Raw genomic sequence first — 18507 nt, 5'->3', positions numbered from 1 at the left:
AAAACAAAACAAAACAAAACAAAAAAAGCGTAATAGAAATTCATTCGTCCAAAAATATATCGAATCAATTTATTTGAAAATAAACAATTTTGAAATAGTTAATCAGATTTGTGAAAATTTTATATGAAAAAAATACAACATATAAAAATTGTGCAATTACAAAATACAAAGAAATAATGCACAATAAAAATGAGTGATTGAAAAAGGTTTGATATGGAAATATTATAATATGAAAAAATAAAGACAAAATTACATAGATGAATCATGATTGCTTTTAAAAAATGCAGTTTCATGAGCTATCAAAACAAAATTCTGATTTTATTTCAAATATTTCCCATTTTCATTCTCACGTCTTTTTTAATCACACTCTCTTCATACTCTTTCCTCTCACACATCTTTTCCAACTCATTCTTATTTTTCGTCTTCTTTGTCTATTCTTTTCCCTTCAAATGAGTTTTCTTCTGCTTTTGCTCCCTCTGTGATCTTATATTGTGCGTGCAAAATTCCCTCTGATAAATGGATCAAATATACTTATTTGGATTGTCTTTATGTTTTTCAATTGTCTCCGATGGTATTCCAGCTTATTCCTTATCACCCTCCATATTACGTCCGTAAAAAAACACTTGCACTAAATCACAGCTGGCACACGTAGAAATCAGCTCATCAATAACAACAACGAACATATTAATAGGCAGAACGTAATATTGAAGAGATCTCAATGTAATCTGAGAAATATGTGCAGTCGTCTTCAATCTCAATCAATTTGACAATTTTTCAGTTGCAGTGTCAAACAGTTCCCTATCCATCCACCGCATTCGCAATTTCTTCTTCTTCCTCTGTCTCTTCAATTTTGTCTGCTTTTCTCTTTATAAAAAACTAAACATCCACAAACGCCCAACTGAGCCAACTCCTTCCATTCACTTGCGTTCCATATTTCAAGATCCTTCTTCATTGTTTTAGTCTTCAATAGAGCCCAAAAAAAAGAAAGTGAAAGGAAAGCTCACTGTGAAAATTTATCTCTCAGCGTTTATCTTTCACTTTGTCTCTTTCCCACTTTTTGTCACTGGTTATTTTGTTGATTGCAGCGACAAAACAGGACCGCCTTGCAAATACTTCACTTGCGCCTTCTTTGTTCCGCTTGAACAGAGAGCTCTATCCGTTGTGCAAGTGTTACAGTTTCCATTTCGGAATGACATATGAATTAACGCCTAAACAATAACAGTTGTTTCATTCACTCGTATTGCGGTAAATAACTGATAGAGGAACGAGACGGAAGAGGGAGTTGAGCTAAAGTTGTGGAAGAAACAAAGCATTGATCAACAATAAAAAATGAAAAATATAATGGGAAAAGATAATCAAAAAAAGAAAACAAAAGAAAATTAATAAAACATTTTGCATATCAATAAAAAGAACCAAAGTTACTCAGATAACTCATACATGATAAATCGAAAGAATGAATATCACACAATAAAAAACTTGAATTCTTTTTGAATTGGATAGAAAAAAGTTCAAAACGATCAAAGAATTTCAAGGAGATCTTGAAAAGTTGAAACAAATCAAAAGTCAATAAAAAGCGGATGAACAGAATGTTCCTTCATTTTGCTTTCAGAAATATCATTCGAAACAAAGCAATTCAATAAAAAAATATCCAGACCTGTATTAATGTTTGCCTTTTCGGATGCTGCTGAAGATCAACTCTTATAATCAGTCATTTACACACAAAAGGAATTGAAGGCAGAATTTATTGCACTATTTTATGGAAACTTCATCTGCAACTCTCAGAGATCAACTCATTTCTTCCTTTTATTTCTCCGTTGCTTATTCTTTTCGGAATATCATCACAAAGCAGTCTTTGAAATCGAGTTCATCGAAAGAAAGTGATAATAAAAGCTGATTGTTCAACTCAGAATCATCTTTATCCACAGTTATATAACAACTTCAATAACAAAAGCTACAGATTCTCAGTCAAATCTTTCCACTAAAAATAAGAGAATGAGATGAATCAGCTCCAATAAACACAGAATGCATCAATTCTTGCTCCGTAACTTGAAATGTCTTCGACTCAATATAAATATTCATTGGTTGCTTTTTCTTCTTCTTTAGCAACAGTCTATATATCTGTTGAGTAATCATTTCGGTAACATCTTATATGCAACTTGACCAAAACAGTTTCTTCCTTCGGAGAATGAACTTCTTATAGATTCAACAATTCACTGAACGATTAGCTTCCGGTGACAACGCATTGTAAATCTTTGAAGCCAAACGCAATTTCCACTCTGCAGCTATCAATTCAATGTCTACATCATTTTTCATTTTCATTCAATCAAGATCGCTTCGGAAGTGAACGCAAATCCGAATGGTCTTTCTACTGAGTTTCATTCAATAACAGTTCCACTTTCCAGCCTTCATCTTTCTTTCCTTCTAAATAAACATCATCTTCAAATTCTTCATTTTCCTCTTCGTCTTTCTTTTCATTGACTCGTTTGAAGAGTTCAGAGTCAGTGAGATTTTGTCAATTGAAAAAGTGGATTTTCCTTCTCTTCATCGAAAACAGAAGAGTTCACTTCCTCACTTCATTATAAAAGGCTTGTGTTCTTTCCAACATGCGCAAAACAAATGAAGAAGCTGAAAATCTCAACTTGAACTTCGATAGAATGTTACAAGTTTTCACTTAATGCAAAACAGAAAGCATCGAATATTGATTTATTTCAATAATGAACAGTCTGAAATGTAAACGCATTGACCGAATGTGTGAAGAAACATAAAATAATGTGTGGATTTCCTGAAGCTTTCGTTTGTGGAAGAGGTAGCACTATTTGGAAGATTTTTGAAAACAGTTAGTGAAGTTGCACTTCGTAATTATCAATGATGAGTGATAAACAATATGAAAGAATACAGGAAAGAAGAAGAATGACGAAGATGAAGAGAAATAGAAGAAGTGATTATAATAAAAAAGAAGAGATATGAAGCATATCATCAAAATGAAAGTTGCATGTTTGAAGATTTGAGAGGAGAGTAATTATGTGATGATTGTGAAGAGTTCAGTGCTGATAAAGATGAATGAAAAAAAGAGGACGACGAAGAAGAAGCGTGTGAGACTGGAAAATGTGAACGTGAAGCTGATAAATAATTTTGGGAAACAGAGAATCAAAATGATCATAAAAAGAGGTTGTATTTGTTTTGATTCTCCCATCTTTTATTTTCATATTTCCATTTTCTTTTACACCTTCGCTTTCATCTTCGTCTTTTTTCTTCTTCAAACGCTTTTTCATTTCCAATTAACTTCGTGACAACTGCGAAGCGGCAATGCGAATGGAAGACTTCTTCTGAATTTTCTTAATTGGTCAAAAATGCGGAACATGTATCTAATCTTCTGTGAAGTTTTTTCTTCATTCCATTTTTCATTCAAACACTCAATCAATTATTCTTCTTCTTCTTATATTTTTTATTCTTTAAAAAAATGCACAATTTGTTTTTTCATTTCTTCATTTTCTTCGACGTGAATTTTCGATCTTCCGCTGGTGCTATCATCATTTCAACCACTCTTTCTGCATCCTCTTCCTATTCGACCTCTATCTCATTTTCTTCACGTATTCTTCCTCTTTTTCATTCAAAATTTCCATCTTTCAAAAGAAGTCCAGCTTCAATCAAAAGTTGTTCACTATTATTTTCCGGAGCTGCAATTTGAAATTTCTTCTCTATAAATTATTGCCTCATCATCTTTTTCGGGTTTTTTCCCAAAGCAACAGGACTTTCCTTATGATATTTTTCCGTCTCAGAGACAATCAATACTTTGGTGTAAATTGAGCTCAATTTTTCTTTTCCATAATATTCCATAACAAAATCAACTATTTCGTCATTTTATTCTTCAAATCATCAACAACTCAAAATTTCCTGCATCAGCATGTTATTAACGAGCTTGTTTTTACTATGAAATAGTCATCAGCTTTATTCTGTTATTATATAACTCTCACAAATCAATATCTGACGTCAATAAAACAAAAAAATATGAAAAACAAATAATTAAAAATTTTTATATCTTTAACGAAATTTGTTTTGATTTCTTGACAAACCTGCTTCACTTAAATCCGTTTTCCTCAGTTTGTGTTAATCAATGCTTTTCTCGAAGTTTCTTTAGTCAATCAGTTCAAAAAATGAATCAAACTATAGTCGTTGCTCATTTTGTTTTTTGGCCTTCCCTTTGCACTTTATTTATCTGTCAGAAGCATCTGTGACAATGTATATAAAATATTTATATGGGAAATTAGAGAAAAGGAAAGAAAACTCTTGAAGAAAAAAGTGTAAAATTATAATCATAATTAAACTATACTGTGAAGAGCACACTAACATTAATTTCTATAAATAACTGTTTAATGAATTCTAAATGATTTTGATTTCTGTCAATGAACATGGCTTCAATGTTTAATGATTTTATTTGTTGGTAATTTCTAATATCTTATGAAGATGATATATTGTTATTGCAGTCTTCTTGCATAACTTTTATTTATCAAATGTCATCCTCAGATGATTCAAGGTCATTTTGATAGATATTGGAGTATTTTTGAATTCGAATGCTTCTTGTGTGATATACAGTGCATTTGCATTCATCACTAGGCTCAGAAGGCATAGGTCTAAATTGTACCAGTAGTGAATATGATATAATTTGATGAATATTTGAAATATTATTGATTGTCATAATTAATTAACACTGTACTATCAAAAAAATTTCATAAATTTTTAATTCAAAAAGCAAACAAAAATTTTTGATCAAACCCATAAAAATTCTTTCATTTTTTCATTTTTTTATTTTATGAATGTATTTGAGCTATGTTTTGATTATTAACTGCATTTATTGTTTTGTTGTTTTTTTCATTTCATCTTCTTTTTAAAGAAAAGAACAAATCAGAATATTGTTTTATATTTTCTTTAAATATTCAAATTGCAAAGTTTGAAAAGAATGCATTGAATAACATGTGAAATATCAAGACAATTTGAAAAAGTCTTCATTTATATTTAGAAATATTTTCTTACAAGAATTCAATATCACTCCGTCTTTCGAAAATGATATCCAATGCGAACTTGGCTTGTTGAAGAAGTCAACTCAGCTTTTATTCCCACTCCATTCCCATTCGCACACTCACATCCTTCAATTGTTGTATTCCACACCATAAATGTCTCTCCTCTCTTTATCCTCTTTGCCATCACCACTTCATCTCCTGTTGTCCGATTCACATTTCGTATTGTCAAATTTCCAGAAGACTTTCTCCTGATATTGATTCTGTTGATGATAGTTCAGTGAACAGAGGTCGATTCGCTTTCATATTTTTTATCTCGACATCAACCATCTTTAGCCATGAGAAGAATGTCATAAACACAGATGAACATGTCACACATTCTCCACAAACACTCTACGAGATCAAAACATCCTCCGGAGAAAGAGCCTCGCTCTCCACAGGCACCACAAATACGCTCGGTGAAGAATCTCTTGTCGCGTAGTGATCAATTCCCACATGCCCTACCGCTTGCTGCCCGCTTGCCACACTGAACAGCGTTTTTGAAGATGAAGAAAGTGAATTCGTCCCAATCACACTTACTTCCTTCCCTTTCCCCAAAACAGAAATCTTCATAAATCCAAAATTAATTGTTGCTGTCTCTTCATTGCAATGATTCCCTTCCAACAGAGAAACCACTTAACTTGTCTGTGTTCTACTCCAATTGACTGCAATGTCAATGGCATGGAATGCAGTAATCTCATCCGTTTCGCACAACTGGTCTGTGCTGCTATCCGCTCACTGCGACAAATCGGTTGAGAATCCCTCTCTTCAGCTAATCCTTCTTTTCCGTGTGCTGAACAGACCAGTTGCTTCCCGTATAATTGTATGCACAGCACGCCCTCTGTTCATCTGTGTTTGTGGTGGAGCATTATTTGAACGGATTTCCTGTGCTCAAAAAAACATTGTCATAATCTGCAAATTCTAAATCATGCCCATATGGAATATTAGCAGAGCATTTACATTCATGAAAGAAAAGGAAATAACAATAGCACCTATCAACTAGCCCTGTTGCTTGATTTGGATCCAGTCTCATTCCCCCACCTTGTGACGAAGCTGTACAGGAGATAAACTGAATGCTCCTCATTTTGAATTGATAAGGAACAGTAGCCCAATACAGGCCTCCTCCATTTGATCCAGAAAGTGAGCATGAAGTGAAAATGCAGTCGAATACACATGCACTCTCTCCTCCTTCATTTTCTGCTTCAATGCATCCTATTCCTGAAACGTTAAAATTATTAAGATTAAGAACACCTCCATAGCTATTTGCTTTTCAATTCTGGAATTCACATCCTCTGATCTGAGCACACGTAGAAATTCAATTCACATATAATCCTCCTCCATATTGATTTTGTGCTGTACAGGCGTTGAACACATTATTTTCGATATCCACAAAATCAATTGATAGGCACATAATTCCACCTCCACAACTGAATGAAAAACAGTTATTAAACAGACAATGTGAAACAGATAGTTCTCCATTTCCCTTGCTGTACATGAAAATAGCCCCGCCACTCGATTTTCCATCAGTGCACGAGTCGCTTTCTCCTGTTGTCTTCGATCCACCCCATTCTCACCTAATTAATTATTTTTCTTCATTTATAATTAAGTTCTCTGTAAAAAACTTCTAATTATCAAGCATGCATCATTCTTCTAATATAATTTGATCACAACCAACGAAAAGCAAATTTATGAAATAAAATCATTGAAATACGAAGAAATTTATTTTATGTGAACATTAATTCGGTTATTAACAATTTAACTGTCACAATACGTTTGTTAAAATAAAAAATGAAAAAATAAAAGTGTTTTTATGGGTTTGATCATATATTTTTGTTTTATTTTTTAATAAAAGATTTTTGAAATTTTTTTGATAGTACAGTGTTAATTAATTATGACAATCAATAATATTTCAAATATTCATCAAATTATATCATATTCACTACTGGTACAATTTAGACCTATGCCGCTCAGAATTGCTTTTTTCATTATCCTTCTGATCAAGATCATCATCACCTTCACAATTTTCTGTCTCATCATTGTCTATCAATTCCAAATTGATGTTCATATCGTTGTCATTGCAGTGTTCACAATCGTTATCATCAATCTCTGTTTCTGTTTGGTTTGCACATATGGCGGTGAAATCGTTTGTCTGAAATAGGCATTGGCTTTTATATCTGCAGCTATTCTCACATGTGTATTCGTAAGCCTTTCTTTTTTTTCTTAGCAACTTAGTGTCATCGAAAGGGCGAATGTAACCTCTTTGCTCATTGAATTTGATTTTTTTTCTGTTGCTTTCAATCTTTCCCATTCTCTCCGTGTTATCTTTTTTCGACTTGTTTTTTTTGCTGTACTTTCGTTTCATAATAACATGCTTTGAATTTGATTGATCTTCTCTTTTTCTCGTGAATGACAAATCTTTATCAGATCCAATTTTGATTCGTTTTTTCTTTAATGCTTTGGAAAGCATCTCTGCATTTTCAGATATCCATGAATCCAAATTTTCGTAATTCATTATTATAGGCTTTTCAATTGTTAAATCCTTTGTTTGTCTCCTGAATTCATTTGATTAATTTGTTTATCGATATGATCTTTGTTCAATTCACCAGCAAAAGTGGAATTAACTCGTTTTATAGATATTCCTGCTCTAAGAAATCCTGCTCGATTTCAATATGGAACTGTAGCCGTTTGATAGCTTCGCACTATGTTGTCAACCAGCTTTGCTTGAGTTGTTGAAGGCACGATTGTTGATAATCTTCGAATTTCTCTTTTAAAAATGGAAAAAGTGGTAAGATCTAAAGGAGATAATAAATGTGAAGAATGTGGAGGAATAAAAAACAAATCAATATTATTGCTCAATAATAAGTCATTTGCTTCTTGCGAGGAATGGGATGAATGACCATCAGCCAGTAATAGAGTTTTTTCGTTGATATTTGTCTTTATTTTATTTATGTGAGGTATAAAGCAATCGTTGATCCAATGGACAAATGCTATAGATGTACTGTAACCTTTGGGAGATGATCTAATTTCCAAATCGAGTCCTAAAATAAGTTTTGAGTATGTATCTTCATCAATTGTTTGTCTTTTGATCAGCAGCATCGGTTTTACGGAAAATCCAATTAATGGGATACAACCAATAACAGATACTAATCTGTTGTCTCGATTAACCTTGAATTTTGCACTTCCCTTAACAATTTCTTTTGGACATATCACTCTTCTTTTTTTCGAATCAACAAACTCTTGGACGCCTGTCTCGTCCATACAGAATATTAGCTCTGCTCTAATTCCATCAAGTTTTTGTGTCAATTTATTTTTGTATTCTAATCCACTGTCTTGTGTAACAACATACCGTTTGCTTTCCAATGGAGTTGCAATTTGCTCATCAAGATTAGACTGATACCTTTTCAGGAAATAGCGACTGTAGTTGTATGTTAAAGTTTTTTCATAAGTTTGATTCACATAATCAAGAAATGTCCGTTGCGTAAATGGATCTCCTTCATCATATTTTTGAATACAAAGCTTGACAAGTTTTTCTTCTTCTTTAGCATCAATCGACAAAGGTTTGCCTTTTTGCTTTGATTTCTGTTCAAGAGGAGTATTCAATATTGAATCAACTCTTGTTTTTCCAAAAGGAGTAATAAACGCTATCGTGCGACACGAATCTTTGGCTGGTGAATGAATTGAAATTGATGAATGCAAAGATTTCACTAATTCAAAGTTATCAGAAGGTGATGCATTAGATATGTCGTTGTAAACTGTATCGGCTGTGTTTGGACTGAAAATCTGTATTATTTTGTCGTGAACTGTTGAGAAATCAACAGAAGATTCATAAGTTCTTTTTTTCGATGAATTTTCTATCATTAAAAGTTTCAATCGATCAAACCTTTTATTCTTGTAGTTTGTTCCCATAAAGTTTACGTTTTTGAATATTCTAACTTTTTATTTTAACACATCAAATGGTTATAAAATAACTTTTTTCATTGCAATAACTGATAATTTTTGAAACGGCAAAAACCAAAAAAAAAGGCCAAACCCACAATAATATTCATTGTCCACGGTTATTGAAAGTGTCCACCATTATTAACACTAACTATAAATGGATATATGATGCACAGTGTTATCCTTTCATGTTTATAGCACAAATGCAACGTCGCTGATCTGCAAACTCATGTGATAGGAAGATGACGAATAATCATTTTTGGTTCCAACAAATTCATCTTCAAAAAAAGTTTTGGTAAAGGAAAAAATTTCCAAATATGCAAAGGAATGCAAACCTTTTTGGGAATGAAAAAAAATTTTTTTGATTCATGTTCAAGAAATTGATACCAATAAATTGCTTTGATTTTCAATTAAATAACATTTCTGTTTTATCTTTTATTTATTTGCAAGTGAATTGCTTTGTTTTCCAAAATATTTGAATTTGCTTAAGTTTTCTCCCATTATTAAATTCTCAAAATATGGATTTCTCTTTTCCTTTTCCTCATAGTTCGTCATCAAAAATATCTCCCAATGGTCTTTATATATGCTCTATTAGTTCTCAAGGCATAACTTTGAGAAATGCAAAATCCTTGTTTGTTGTTGGTCAGTTTACTGTAAGTTTCAAAATTGAACAAATCAAATGGTCTCCTGATTCGTCATTAGTTTGTTGCTGGTATGATTTGTGTTTTTAAAAGCGCATTAATTCGTATTTTTATAATGCTTTTCAATTCCAAAGCAATAAAAAACGGGGAATGGCGCAACTTTTTTCTCTTCTTGAACCTCAATGGAGATGTGAATTGGACTTTGGTGCTTTAGGTTGCTCGAGAATTCTGTGGACTCCAGATTCTCGACATTTAATTTCTTTTTCTCACCTTCAGCTTAAAGCTACCATATATTCGCTGACTGATTCTTCAATATTTTCAATAAAATACCCCAAACATTCAAAAGGAAGTTTCGCGTTCAGCGAAGATGGAGCATTCCTATTTATTCTTGAGCGAAGGAAAAGCAGAGATTTTGTGAATATAATTTCTGCAAGTGATTGGAATTTGATTCGTGTTTGGTTTTTTTATTTTTTTTCATAAATGTTGTGTTTCATTCTATTTGATGAACAAAACTTAAAGACATTTCCAGTTGATACAGTTGATGCATCTGGAATTACCATTTCCAATTCGTTATCTGACTTTTCTTCTGGTGATCAATCATTTGCTCAACCTTCATATGTGATTGGAGTATCAGATTCTGTTTTGGAAGGTAAAATGCTCTTCTATACTTTGGACGGGAAACTGTACAGCCAATTTCCCTCTTCAGCGTTGCCTTTGTCGCTTCAATCCGTTGTTGTTTCTCCTCCCATTCCATTTTCTTCGCATGGCATGTCACAATCACATGAACGTTCTGTTTCTCCAACATCTTCACTTCCACTTGGAGCCAGCACTCAAACTCAGCCACAACAATCTTCTGTGCAGTCATCTTTGGTTATTTCTCCTTCGTTCTCCACAAGGCTTGTGCGAAGGTCCAACAATAAGCAAAGCTCTTTGATTGCCATTGGTGGCTTTGATGATGTTGTATGCTTTGTGTTTATTCAGTTGTCAGTGAACTCTATTTGATGTGAATGTTATTTTATGTGTAATAAGTTTATATAAACTTCCTTTTGGTCATTTTCGTATTTTGGCTTTGTGCTTCATTTTCGTGAGCTATTTAAAGTTATTTTTCAGTCAATTTGTGCAATTTTACAGTTGATTCTGAACTTAAACTGAATTTAATAATTATTATTTTTTATTTTATTTTATCCTTTATTATTATTTTATTTAAATGTACTTGTTCTTGTTTCGTGCAGGTTCGTCTCATCCAACTGCTTCCGTTTTCTCTTCCCTTCGACGGCTTCGTCCATCTCCCGACGATTCCACTGACACTTCCTTCGCAATCTTCCTTTCCTTTCACTTCATCCACTCAGAGCCCTGCCACTCCGCTGCTGTCACAACTGACGCCACTCACACTCATCTTCAAAGAAAACCCTCCGTCACCTTCTGTTCCGTCGTCTTTTACGCTCGTTTCTTTGAAAGCTGACAGCTCTGCAGCAAAAAGCGAAGGCAGCAAAACAGCCGAAAACGCAGCGAAGAAAAAAAGCGACGGAGATCTTTCGCGCACAAAAGCAGAGCAAATGAAGAATGTTGTGTTCACTCACCCACAAAGCACTTCAGCCTGCCTTTCTTCCCATTTCTCTTCTGTCTCTTCTTCTTTTTCCTCATCTTCTGCATCTCAGGAGAAGCAGTCGCAATATCCTCCGTCGGCTGTGCTCTGCCTGACGAAGATGTTTCCTTCTGCCTCTTCGTCATACAGCTCATCTGCCTTGTCTTCTCTTCTTTCTCTTCCGTCTTCTTCTTCTTTTGCTTCTTCCTCATCAAAAGGCACTTCATCATCATCTTCTTCTTCATTCTCCTCTACCTCTTCCACCTCATCTGCATCTTCACTTTCTTTCTCGTCTTCATCGTCTTCTGCTTCTTCAGTGCCTCCACTGATGAAGAGTGGCGTGAAGATGTTGGAATGGTCATCTTCGGGTCAGTTTCTGGCTTCCGTTTCTGGTTTGTTTTTTGCAAATTTTATCCACTTATTATTTGTGAAATTCAATTTTTTTTCCCCAATTGTTTATTCATAATTTTCTTTGCATTTATGAAACCACTTTTTCTTTCTTTCTTTCTTTTTTTTATTTAAATATTGCATTTTATTGTGATCAATCAGAATCTTCGCCTCATTGCATTTGGATTTGGGATGTCTCTTCACTCACGTTGTGTGCCCTCATCATCACCAGCAAGTACATCAAAGACATCCAATGGTTTGTCTTCTTTATTTTCCTCATCCTTTTTTTGCATGTACTTTTGAAACAATTTTGTTTTTCTTTCTCAAATTTCAAAAAATAAAATAAAAAATACATTTTCTTTTCCCTTTCATTTTATTCATATTTATTTAGGTGTCCTTGCTATAAAAACACTTCAGGCTCGTTTGAATATCCCTCTGTTCTTGCCTTCTGCACTGCCTCTCCTCCTTCACAAGCACAGTTTTCCTATTCCACATCGCCTGCTGCACCGTCTGTGCTCTACCTCTACTCGAAGAACGGCATCAGCTGTGTTGCTCCGCCACACCCACACTTCACAATCAGGAGCCTCAGATGGGGTGTGCACTCAGAAGAAGCAGGGAACAAGGCAAAGGGGAAAAGACAGACAGACTCAGAAGATGGCACAGACGAGAAGGAAATGGAGGATGCATCACTTGAGAGTGAAGCAAGGGATGAAGAGGAAAGAAGATTTTTGAAGCCTTTCTTGCTTCTCAGAGATTCCGACCAGCATTGCTTGGCATTTCCTCCGTTGGATGAGGATGATGCGGGAATAGAAAATGTTGAATAATTAGAAATTCATCTTATCACTTATTTTTGGTCTTTTCGTTTTAAATAGATATTTAGTATTCTTTTTTCGTTTCATTCTTTTTTTACGTTTATCAAGATTTTTTCTGTTATAAATAATTTTGTTTATTTTCACGTGTTTGTTTTTTGTGGTTTTGTCTCAAGAATTCTGCAGCGTATGACATAAAATACAAGAAAGAGATGTTGAATCTGCAATATTTGGGTGACGTGCAAAAAAGATGTTGCTGAGAAATGAAAGGAATGAGATGATAAAAGGCGACGTGTTGAGGGAAAGGATGAATTTTTGAGCAATTCGAAAGAGAAAAACAAGTTTTTCAAGAAAGCAAAACAAGTGCTTCAAATATTCCACAAGTGATTTATGGAATATTGGTACAACATAAAAGATAATTGAATACAAAACATAGAAAATGTCCTTTGAAAGCCTTGTCAAGAAAGCCATGATGATGAAATAAAAGAAGTCATAAAAGAGCATCCAACTTCTTCGGCATCCACATTCTACAGCTCTTCTTCGTCTCTCGAGTGCATTTCGTCCAGCCTCTCCTCGCAGTAAAGAAGCTGGTTGATCAAAGTGATTAGCCTGAGTATGTCCTCTTCGTTTGGCTGCCCTTCGGCTGATGAATCGACTCCCATCACACTCCGCGCCTCTTCCACTGACATTTCGCCTTCGCCTTCTTCGTCTTCCAGAAGCTCTTTCATCGAGCGGTACAGCAGAACAAACCTGAGAGTTTTCAAATGAATAAGATTGTAAGTAAAAAGAAGAGAAAGCAATGAGAGAGAAAGAAATTAGAAAAATGAAAAGGAAAAGGTCATAAAAAATGTTCATGAATGAATATTTTTCATATCAAAGTCAATTTCATCAATTCCATTTCATACTTTTCAACATCAACAATTTGCTCGCAATGCACTCGAAGGCTTTCAATACGATAGCAAAGCGAATCCACCGCTGAAACGCCTGGCAGATGAAGTGTCTGCCCCAACTCATGAAACTTCTGTGTGGATGGCTTGTCCAAAGGAGCACTAAGAAAAAGCACAAAATTGGTGCAAAACAAAAAGAAATTGAATGAAAAAAAATATGAATGAATGAAACAGATTGTTTAATAAGCAGTGTCATACTTGCTCTTAATGCCTTTGTTCCAACTTCTCCTTTTTCTCTGAGGAGGAGGAGATGCTGTGCTTGATGATGAAGGTGAAGAAGAACTAGATGCTTTCTCCTCTTTGTTTCTATTGACCCCAGCTGATTTGCCTTCGCTGCTCTCATTCTCATCTTCATCTTCTTCGCAGACTGTTCCGAGTGTGCCATACATTTTGACTGAGACGACTTCATCGTCGTTCTCTTCGCTGTCTTCGTCGTCGTCCTCTCCTCTGCTGCTTCTTTCGCTTTTGTCCGAATCCTCTTCTCCTTCGCTCTCATCAGCATCTTTGTTGTCTTCTGTAGCCAGCACATCCTGAAGATCAGCCAGCATATCGTTGAACTCTCTGGCTGCATGAACATCTTCGTCTTCTTCTTCGTCGGCGCTGTCTTTGAACACAACAAGCTCCACATCTTCATCCGACGAGGAGTCATCTTCATCTTCCTCTTTCTCATCATCGTCGTCGCTTTCTTCTTCTCTTTCTTCTTTTCTATCGCTTTTCTTTACACTTTCACTGTGTTCTGTGTTTGAATTCTCTTCATCATCATCATCATCATCATCTTCTTCTTCTTCTCTGCTTCTCTTGCTGTCTTCATCCTTCATCTGCTCGTTTTCATCTGAATCTGCCTTCTTCCACTCAACTCCTGTTCCAAACGTCTGCTGCTTCTTGCCGTGTGCATTCTCACCATCAAACACAGAAGTGAATGGCGTGCCAGACGGCGAGGCAGCAGCTGAATTGGAAGGAATAGGCGCAAAACGGGAAGGCGGAAGAGGTGGCATTTTCATTGCAATCGATGTCTTCTTTGCAGAGGCAGAAGGAGGCGAAGAGGTTGGAATGACAGCAGCTGGCTCAGCAGCATCGGTGTGGTTGCTGTCCTCCTGCTGCTGCGGCTGAAGAGGCGTCTTCCCTTTTGCCGGCAGCAGACTGCGATACGCCGGCACAAACACTCCTTCAACCATCTGAATGCCGCCTCCTTCTGTTTTCACTTCGGTTTTTGAGTCTGCTTTGTTCTCTTCCTTCTTCTGCTTCATCAGCTCCTTTCTCTGCTTTGCCATCATCTCTCTCAGCTCTTTCCTTTCCTTTTCTGCTTTCTCTTTTGCTCTTTTCTTGGCCTCTTCCACTTCTTTCTTCCGCTCTGCTTCTTCTTCGTCTTTCTTCTTTTTCTCTTCTGCTTCCTTCTGTTTCCACTCTGCCTTTGCATCGTTTGCTTCTCCTTCTCCACTCTTCTTCTTCTTCTTCCACGGCTTCTCAGCTTCCATTTCCTTCCTCCTCTCCTCTTCCTCTCTCTGCTGCTCTGCCGACAGCACACCTGCTCCGCCCATTGCCTTCTCAAACTCCTTCCTCCGCATGTCGTGCAGTCTCTTGATGTGCTCCTCCATCCCTCCTCTTCTCACTCTCTTGATTCCATGCAGCTCATCTGAGTCATCTTGCCCATTGCCTCCTTTCCCCAGCAGTTGCGCTTTGATCTTCGACACATCGTTCTTCTCCTTCGCTGGCTCTGCCTTCATCAGCGCATGATCCTGTTTGTAGTTCTGTCCAACTCTTTTGCCGCCTCTTCCACTCACTTCCACTCCAACTTTGCTTTTTCCTCCTCTTCCTGCCCCGCCTTTACCCACCAGTCCCATAATAGCCTCCATCTGTGCCTCCTTCGCCTTCTCCTTCTCCAGCTGTGCTGCCTTCCTCTCCTCCTCTTCAAACGCCTTCTCCCACTCCTGCCGCTGCGACTCATCCACATGCACCCCAATCTTCGTCGCCAGGCCTGCGCCGTGTGGCGCTGACGGGTTGGAAGCAACTGGCTGGTTGGGGGCGAGTCCCAATCGCGCCAAGTTCGCTGCGATGGCTGCTTCACGTGCAGCGTCACTGGATGTCTCTTCCCACGGCAGATTGGGCTCGTTTGGAGCAGACGACACTGCCTTTGGCGAATGGGCAGGTGATTTTGCGGGAGATTTGTGGGGAGACTTGTTTGCATCGAGCTGCTGCTGCTTCATCTGCTCCACCAGTTTGTTCATTTTGTCTTCCAGTTCTTGTCTCTTCTGCTTTCTGTCTGCTGCTATTTCCCTTCCGATCGTGTTGTCTGGCAGCGCTGGCACAACATGAATGTCCTTCTTCGCTGCATTCTCCGTCGCCATCGTCTTCGGCCTCTGTTTCGGCTGAGAGGAAGGCGTTGCATGAGACAAGGAAGAAGACGATGAAGGGACAGCAGTGGCAGGCGGGCGACGAACAGGTGGAGTGACAGATTTTGTTGACTTGGCAGAAGAAGACGACGACGAAGCTGCTGCTATTTTTGAAGCAGATTTTGGTCTCAGCGGGGCAGATGGTCTGCCTGCAGAAGAAGGCCGGTGGGAAATGCTGGTTGGTTTTGAGGCAGTCGACGGCGCTGTTCTTTTTGCTGATGTTTTTGGGGCTGTCTTCTTCGGATGCGGATGCGACGGCATCGAAAGCCCGCCACCGAGTCCGAAGCCAACAATTGGCGCTCCTCCGCCGCCTGCATTGGACGAAGAGACAGGAGGAGTGGATGAACGCTGAGGGGCAGAACGAGGGGGAGAACTGCGAGATGAGGAAGAAGAGGAGGAAGAGGAGGAAGAGGGAGAAGAGCGACGTGCAGGGTATGAATGTGCAGAAGAAGGGCGCTGAGAAGGCGGTGAGGATGTTTTCTTTGGGGCACCGTAGACAGAAGAAGGAGCTGCATTGTAATCACGTGCCGAGTCGCTTCCTCTGTTATCTGTTGGCGCTCTTTCGATTCCCAAATCAGCAATGGCCCGCATCTTGTTCCGCTGGGCTGCTGCTTGCATCTCCAGAAAGTTCCTTCTCGCGTCTTCTCTGATCTTCCTCTCTCTCTCTTCTCTCTCTCTCTTCTCCCTCTGCCGCTTCTCCTCCATCTCTGCTGCACGCGACGCTCGCTCTCTTCGCTCTGCCTCCAGCTGTGCCAGGTACCTCTGCCTTTCTCTCTCTTTCTCTTCCTCCTGCCGCTTCAGACGCTCCATCCGCTGCTTCAACGCTTCTGCTGCGGCTGCTGCTGCTTCTTGTTGCCTTCTCGCAAGTTCTGATGCCCTCTGCCTTTCTCTCGCAAGCGCTGCCTCTTTTTCTGCCTGTCTCACCTTCGCCCGCTCTTCATCGGCAGCTTTCTGTGCAAGTTCCCTATCTCGAATCAGCTTCTCAATTCTTTTATTCAAATTAATAAAAAAATCAATAAATAAATAATATAAAATTATCTATGTCCAATTTTACTGTTTATTCACACCTCTCCATTTCCTCTTTGTTTGCGTATCTTCTTCCACTTGGCCCAACAACATATGCTGGATGCTGCGCAGCTGGCGAAGGCGCTCTCTCATTTTGTGAGTGCGCTGCTGAGGCTGGTCTGAGTGGGGGAGCAGGCGAAGGTCCTCTTTGGATGGCTGAGGACGGGGCAGCCCCGTTGACACCAGCTGCGATGCCTCTGCCGCCTGGAATGGCTGAGCTGCTCGGGGCAGCCGTGGGGCGTGTGGCAGGCACCATGTATTTGGGGCCAGGGAGTGCAGGGGTGTGGGAAGGGGCTGAAGGAGAGGGGGCAGATGAGGTTGGATGGGATGGTGGCTGAAGAGAAGCCTTTTTGACAGGGATGCCGAAATTGGGGAGGGCAGAACGTGCATCGGGAAGGGCGCCTGTTTCAGCTGGGTTGAATGGTTCAGCTTCGTCTTTGAGGCGGATGCCGTGCATGATGGTGTGTGAGAACTCTTCAGACACCAGCGTAGCTGACAGGAACATGTTGATACGCTTCTGCATAATGGGCAGCTTCAGAATGTTGTTGATTGTCGGACGCTGGCGAGGGTTTTTGTTAAGCATTGATGCAATCAGGTTACGAAGATCAGCACTGTTGCATGAGTGTAATGCACATTAAAAATTATATTTGAAAAATGAACGATTGTAAATAATTCAATATCGATTTTTAAAAAAATAAATGATAAAGAATTATCATGCCTGTACTGTGGAGAAATTGGAGGATAAGAACCTCTCAAAATCTTCATCACAAGCCCCTTCATGTTGTTTGCATCGAATGCGTGTTTTAAAGTTGTAAGTTCATACAAAACACAGCCAAGCGACCAAATATCAGATTTTGCATCATATGGACGGTCTTCACAGATTTCTGGAGATAGATAATATGGTGTTCCAATTGCGGTTTTTGCCATTTCTCCTGTTGAGTTTAACATTCGAGCAATACCAAAATCACCTAATTTCACAACATTTTGAGCAGTTAAGAAAATGTTTTGTGTTTTAAGATCTCTGTGAAGAATCTTTCGGTCATGAACATGCTTTAATGCTAAGCAAATTTGAACGAAATACAAAAGAATATCCTAAAATTAAAAAATAAATAATCATTTTGAAATATTAGCTTTTTGAAATACATAAATATCTTTGCATACATCTTCTTTCATTAGGACTCCACGTTGTTTTTGGCAACGTTGATATAAGTCTCCAGAATCGCAATAATCCATCAAAATACATAACAATCCTTTTTCAACAAAAGATTCTCGGTATGAAACAATGTTAGGATGTCTGAAAAAACAAACAACAAATAAGCTATATATAAAGATAATAACTTTTTGCGTTTTACCTAAGTTTTGACAAAATGCGAATTTCATTAATTGATTCTTCTTTCTCTTTCTTTGATAATTGTGAAATATTAATCTCTTTCATGATATATAATCTTCCATTTCCTTTGTGTTTAACGAGTACTGCTGCTCCAAAGCTTCCTCGTCCTTTATTGACAATTAAATTATTATGAATAATAATGTAAAAATCATATAAAGCAAACCAACAACTTTTTGCCTGATATATCGATCCATTTTAATATATACAGTTCAATTGGAAAACAAAAAGTTAAAATGTCCTTTTTATCAAGCACAAAAGACTATTTATCAAAATAATGTTTTGATTTATGGGCATTGAAATTTT

General features: G+C 37.5%; 3 protein-coding genes across 3 annotated transcripts; 1 reads left to right on the top strand and 2 right to left on the bottom strand.

Annotated features, from left to right (window-relative positions):
* Positions 1-7718: 7718 nt before the first annotated feature.
* Positions 7719-8912, bottom strand: MONOS_13552 (putative DDE superfamily endonuclease; the record flags this gene model as incomplete). Its single annotated transcript, XM_067866265.1, has 1 exon — positions 7719-8912. The coding sequence occupies one exon, from the start codon at positions 8910-8912 to the stop codon at positions 7719-7721; it is 1194 nt and encodes a 397-aa protein (XP_067727685.1).
* A 596-nt stretch (positions 8913-9508) lies between these two features.
* On the top strand, positions 9509-12427 carry MONOS_13553 (uncharacterized protein; the record flags this gene model as incomplete). Its single annotated transcript, XM_067866266.1, has 6 exons — positions 9509-9702; positions 9766-9845; positions 10161-10591; positions 10864-11608; positions 11766-11859; positions 11995-12427. 6 exons carry the CDS (start codon positions 9509-9511, stop codon positions 12425-12427), a joined length of 1977 nt encoding a protein of 658 aa, XP_067727684.1.
* A 194-nt stretch (positions 12428-12621) lies between these two features.
* On the bottom strand, positions 12622-18490 carry MONOS_13554 (putative Protein kinase RNA-like endoplasmic reticulum kinase-like B (PERK-like B)). The gene is made up of 8 exons (XM_067866267.1): positions 18368-18490; positions 18167-18311; positions 17976-18108; positions 17533-17906; positions 16817-17425; positions 13558-16737; positions 13318-13461; positions 12622-13162 (listed from the first exon to the last, which is right to left on the bottom strand). Exons 1-8 carry the CDS (start codon positions 18396-18398, stop codon positions 12940-12942), a joined length of 4839 nt encoding a protein of 1612 aa, XP_067727683.1. The 5' UTR covers positions 18399-18490; the 3' UTR covers positions 12622-12939.
* Positions 18491-18507: the final 17 nt, after the last annotated feature.

This window comes from Monocercomonoides exilis, assembly GCF_001643675.1.
Source record: "Monocercomonoides exilis strain PA203 chromosome Unknown scaffold21-1407046, whole genome shotgun sequence".
NCBI lineage: Eukaryota > Preaxostyla > Oxymonadida > Polymastigidae > Monocercomonoides > Monocercomonoides exilis.
The sequence above is the reverse complement of the archived record's forward strand: the minus strand, read 5'-3'. Positions and strand labels throughout refer to the sequence as shown.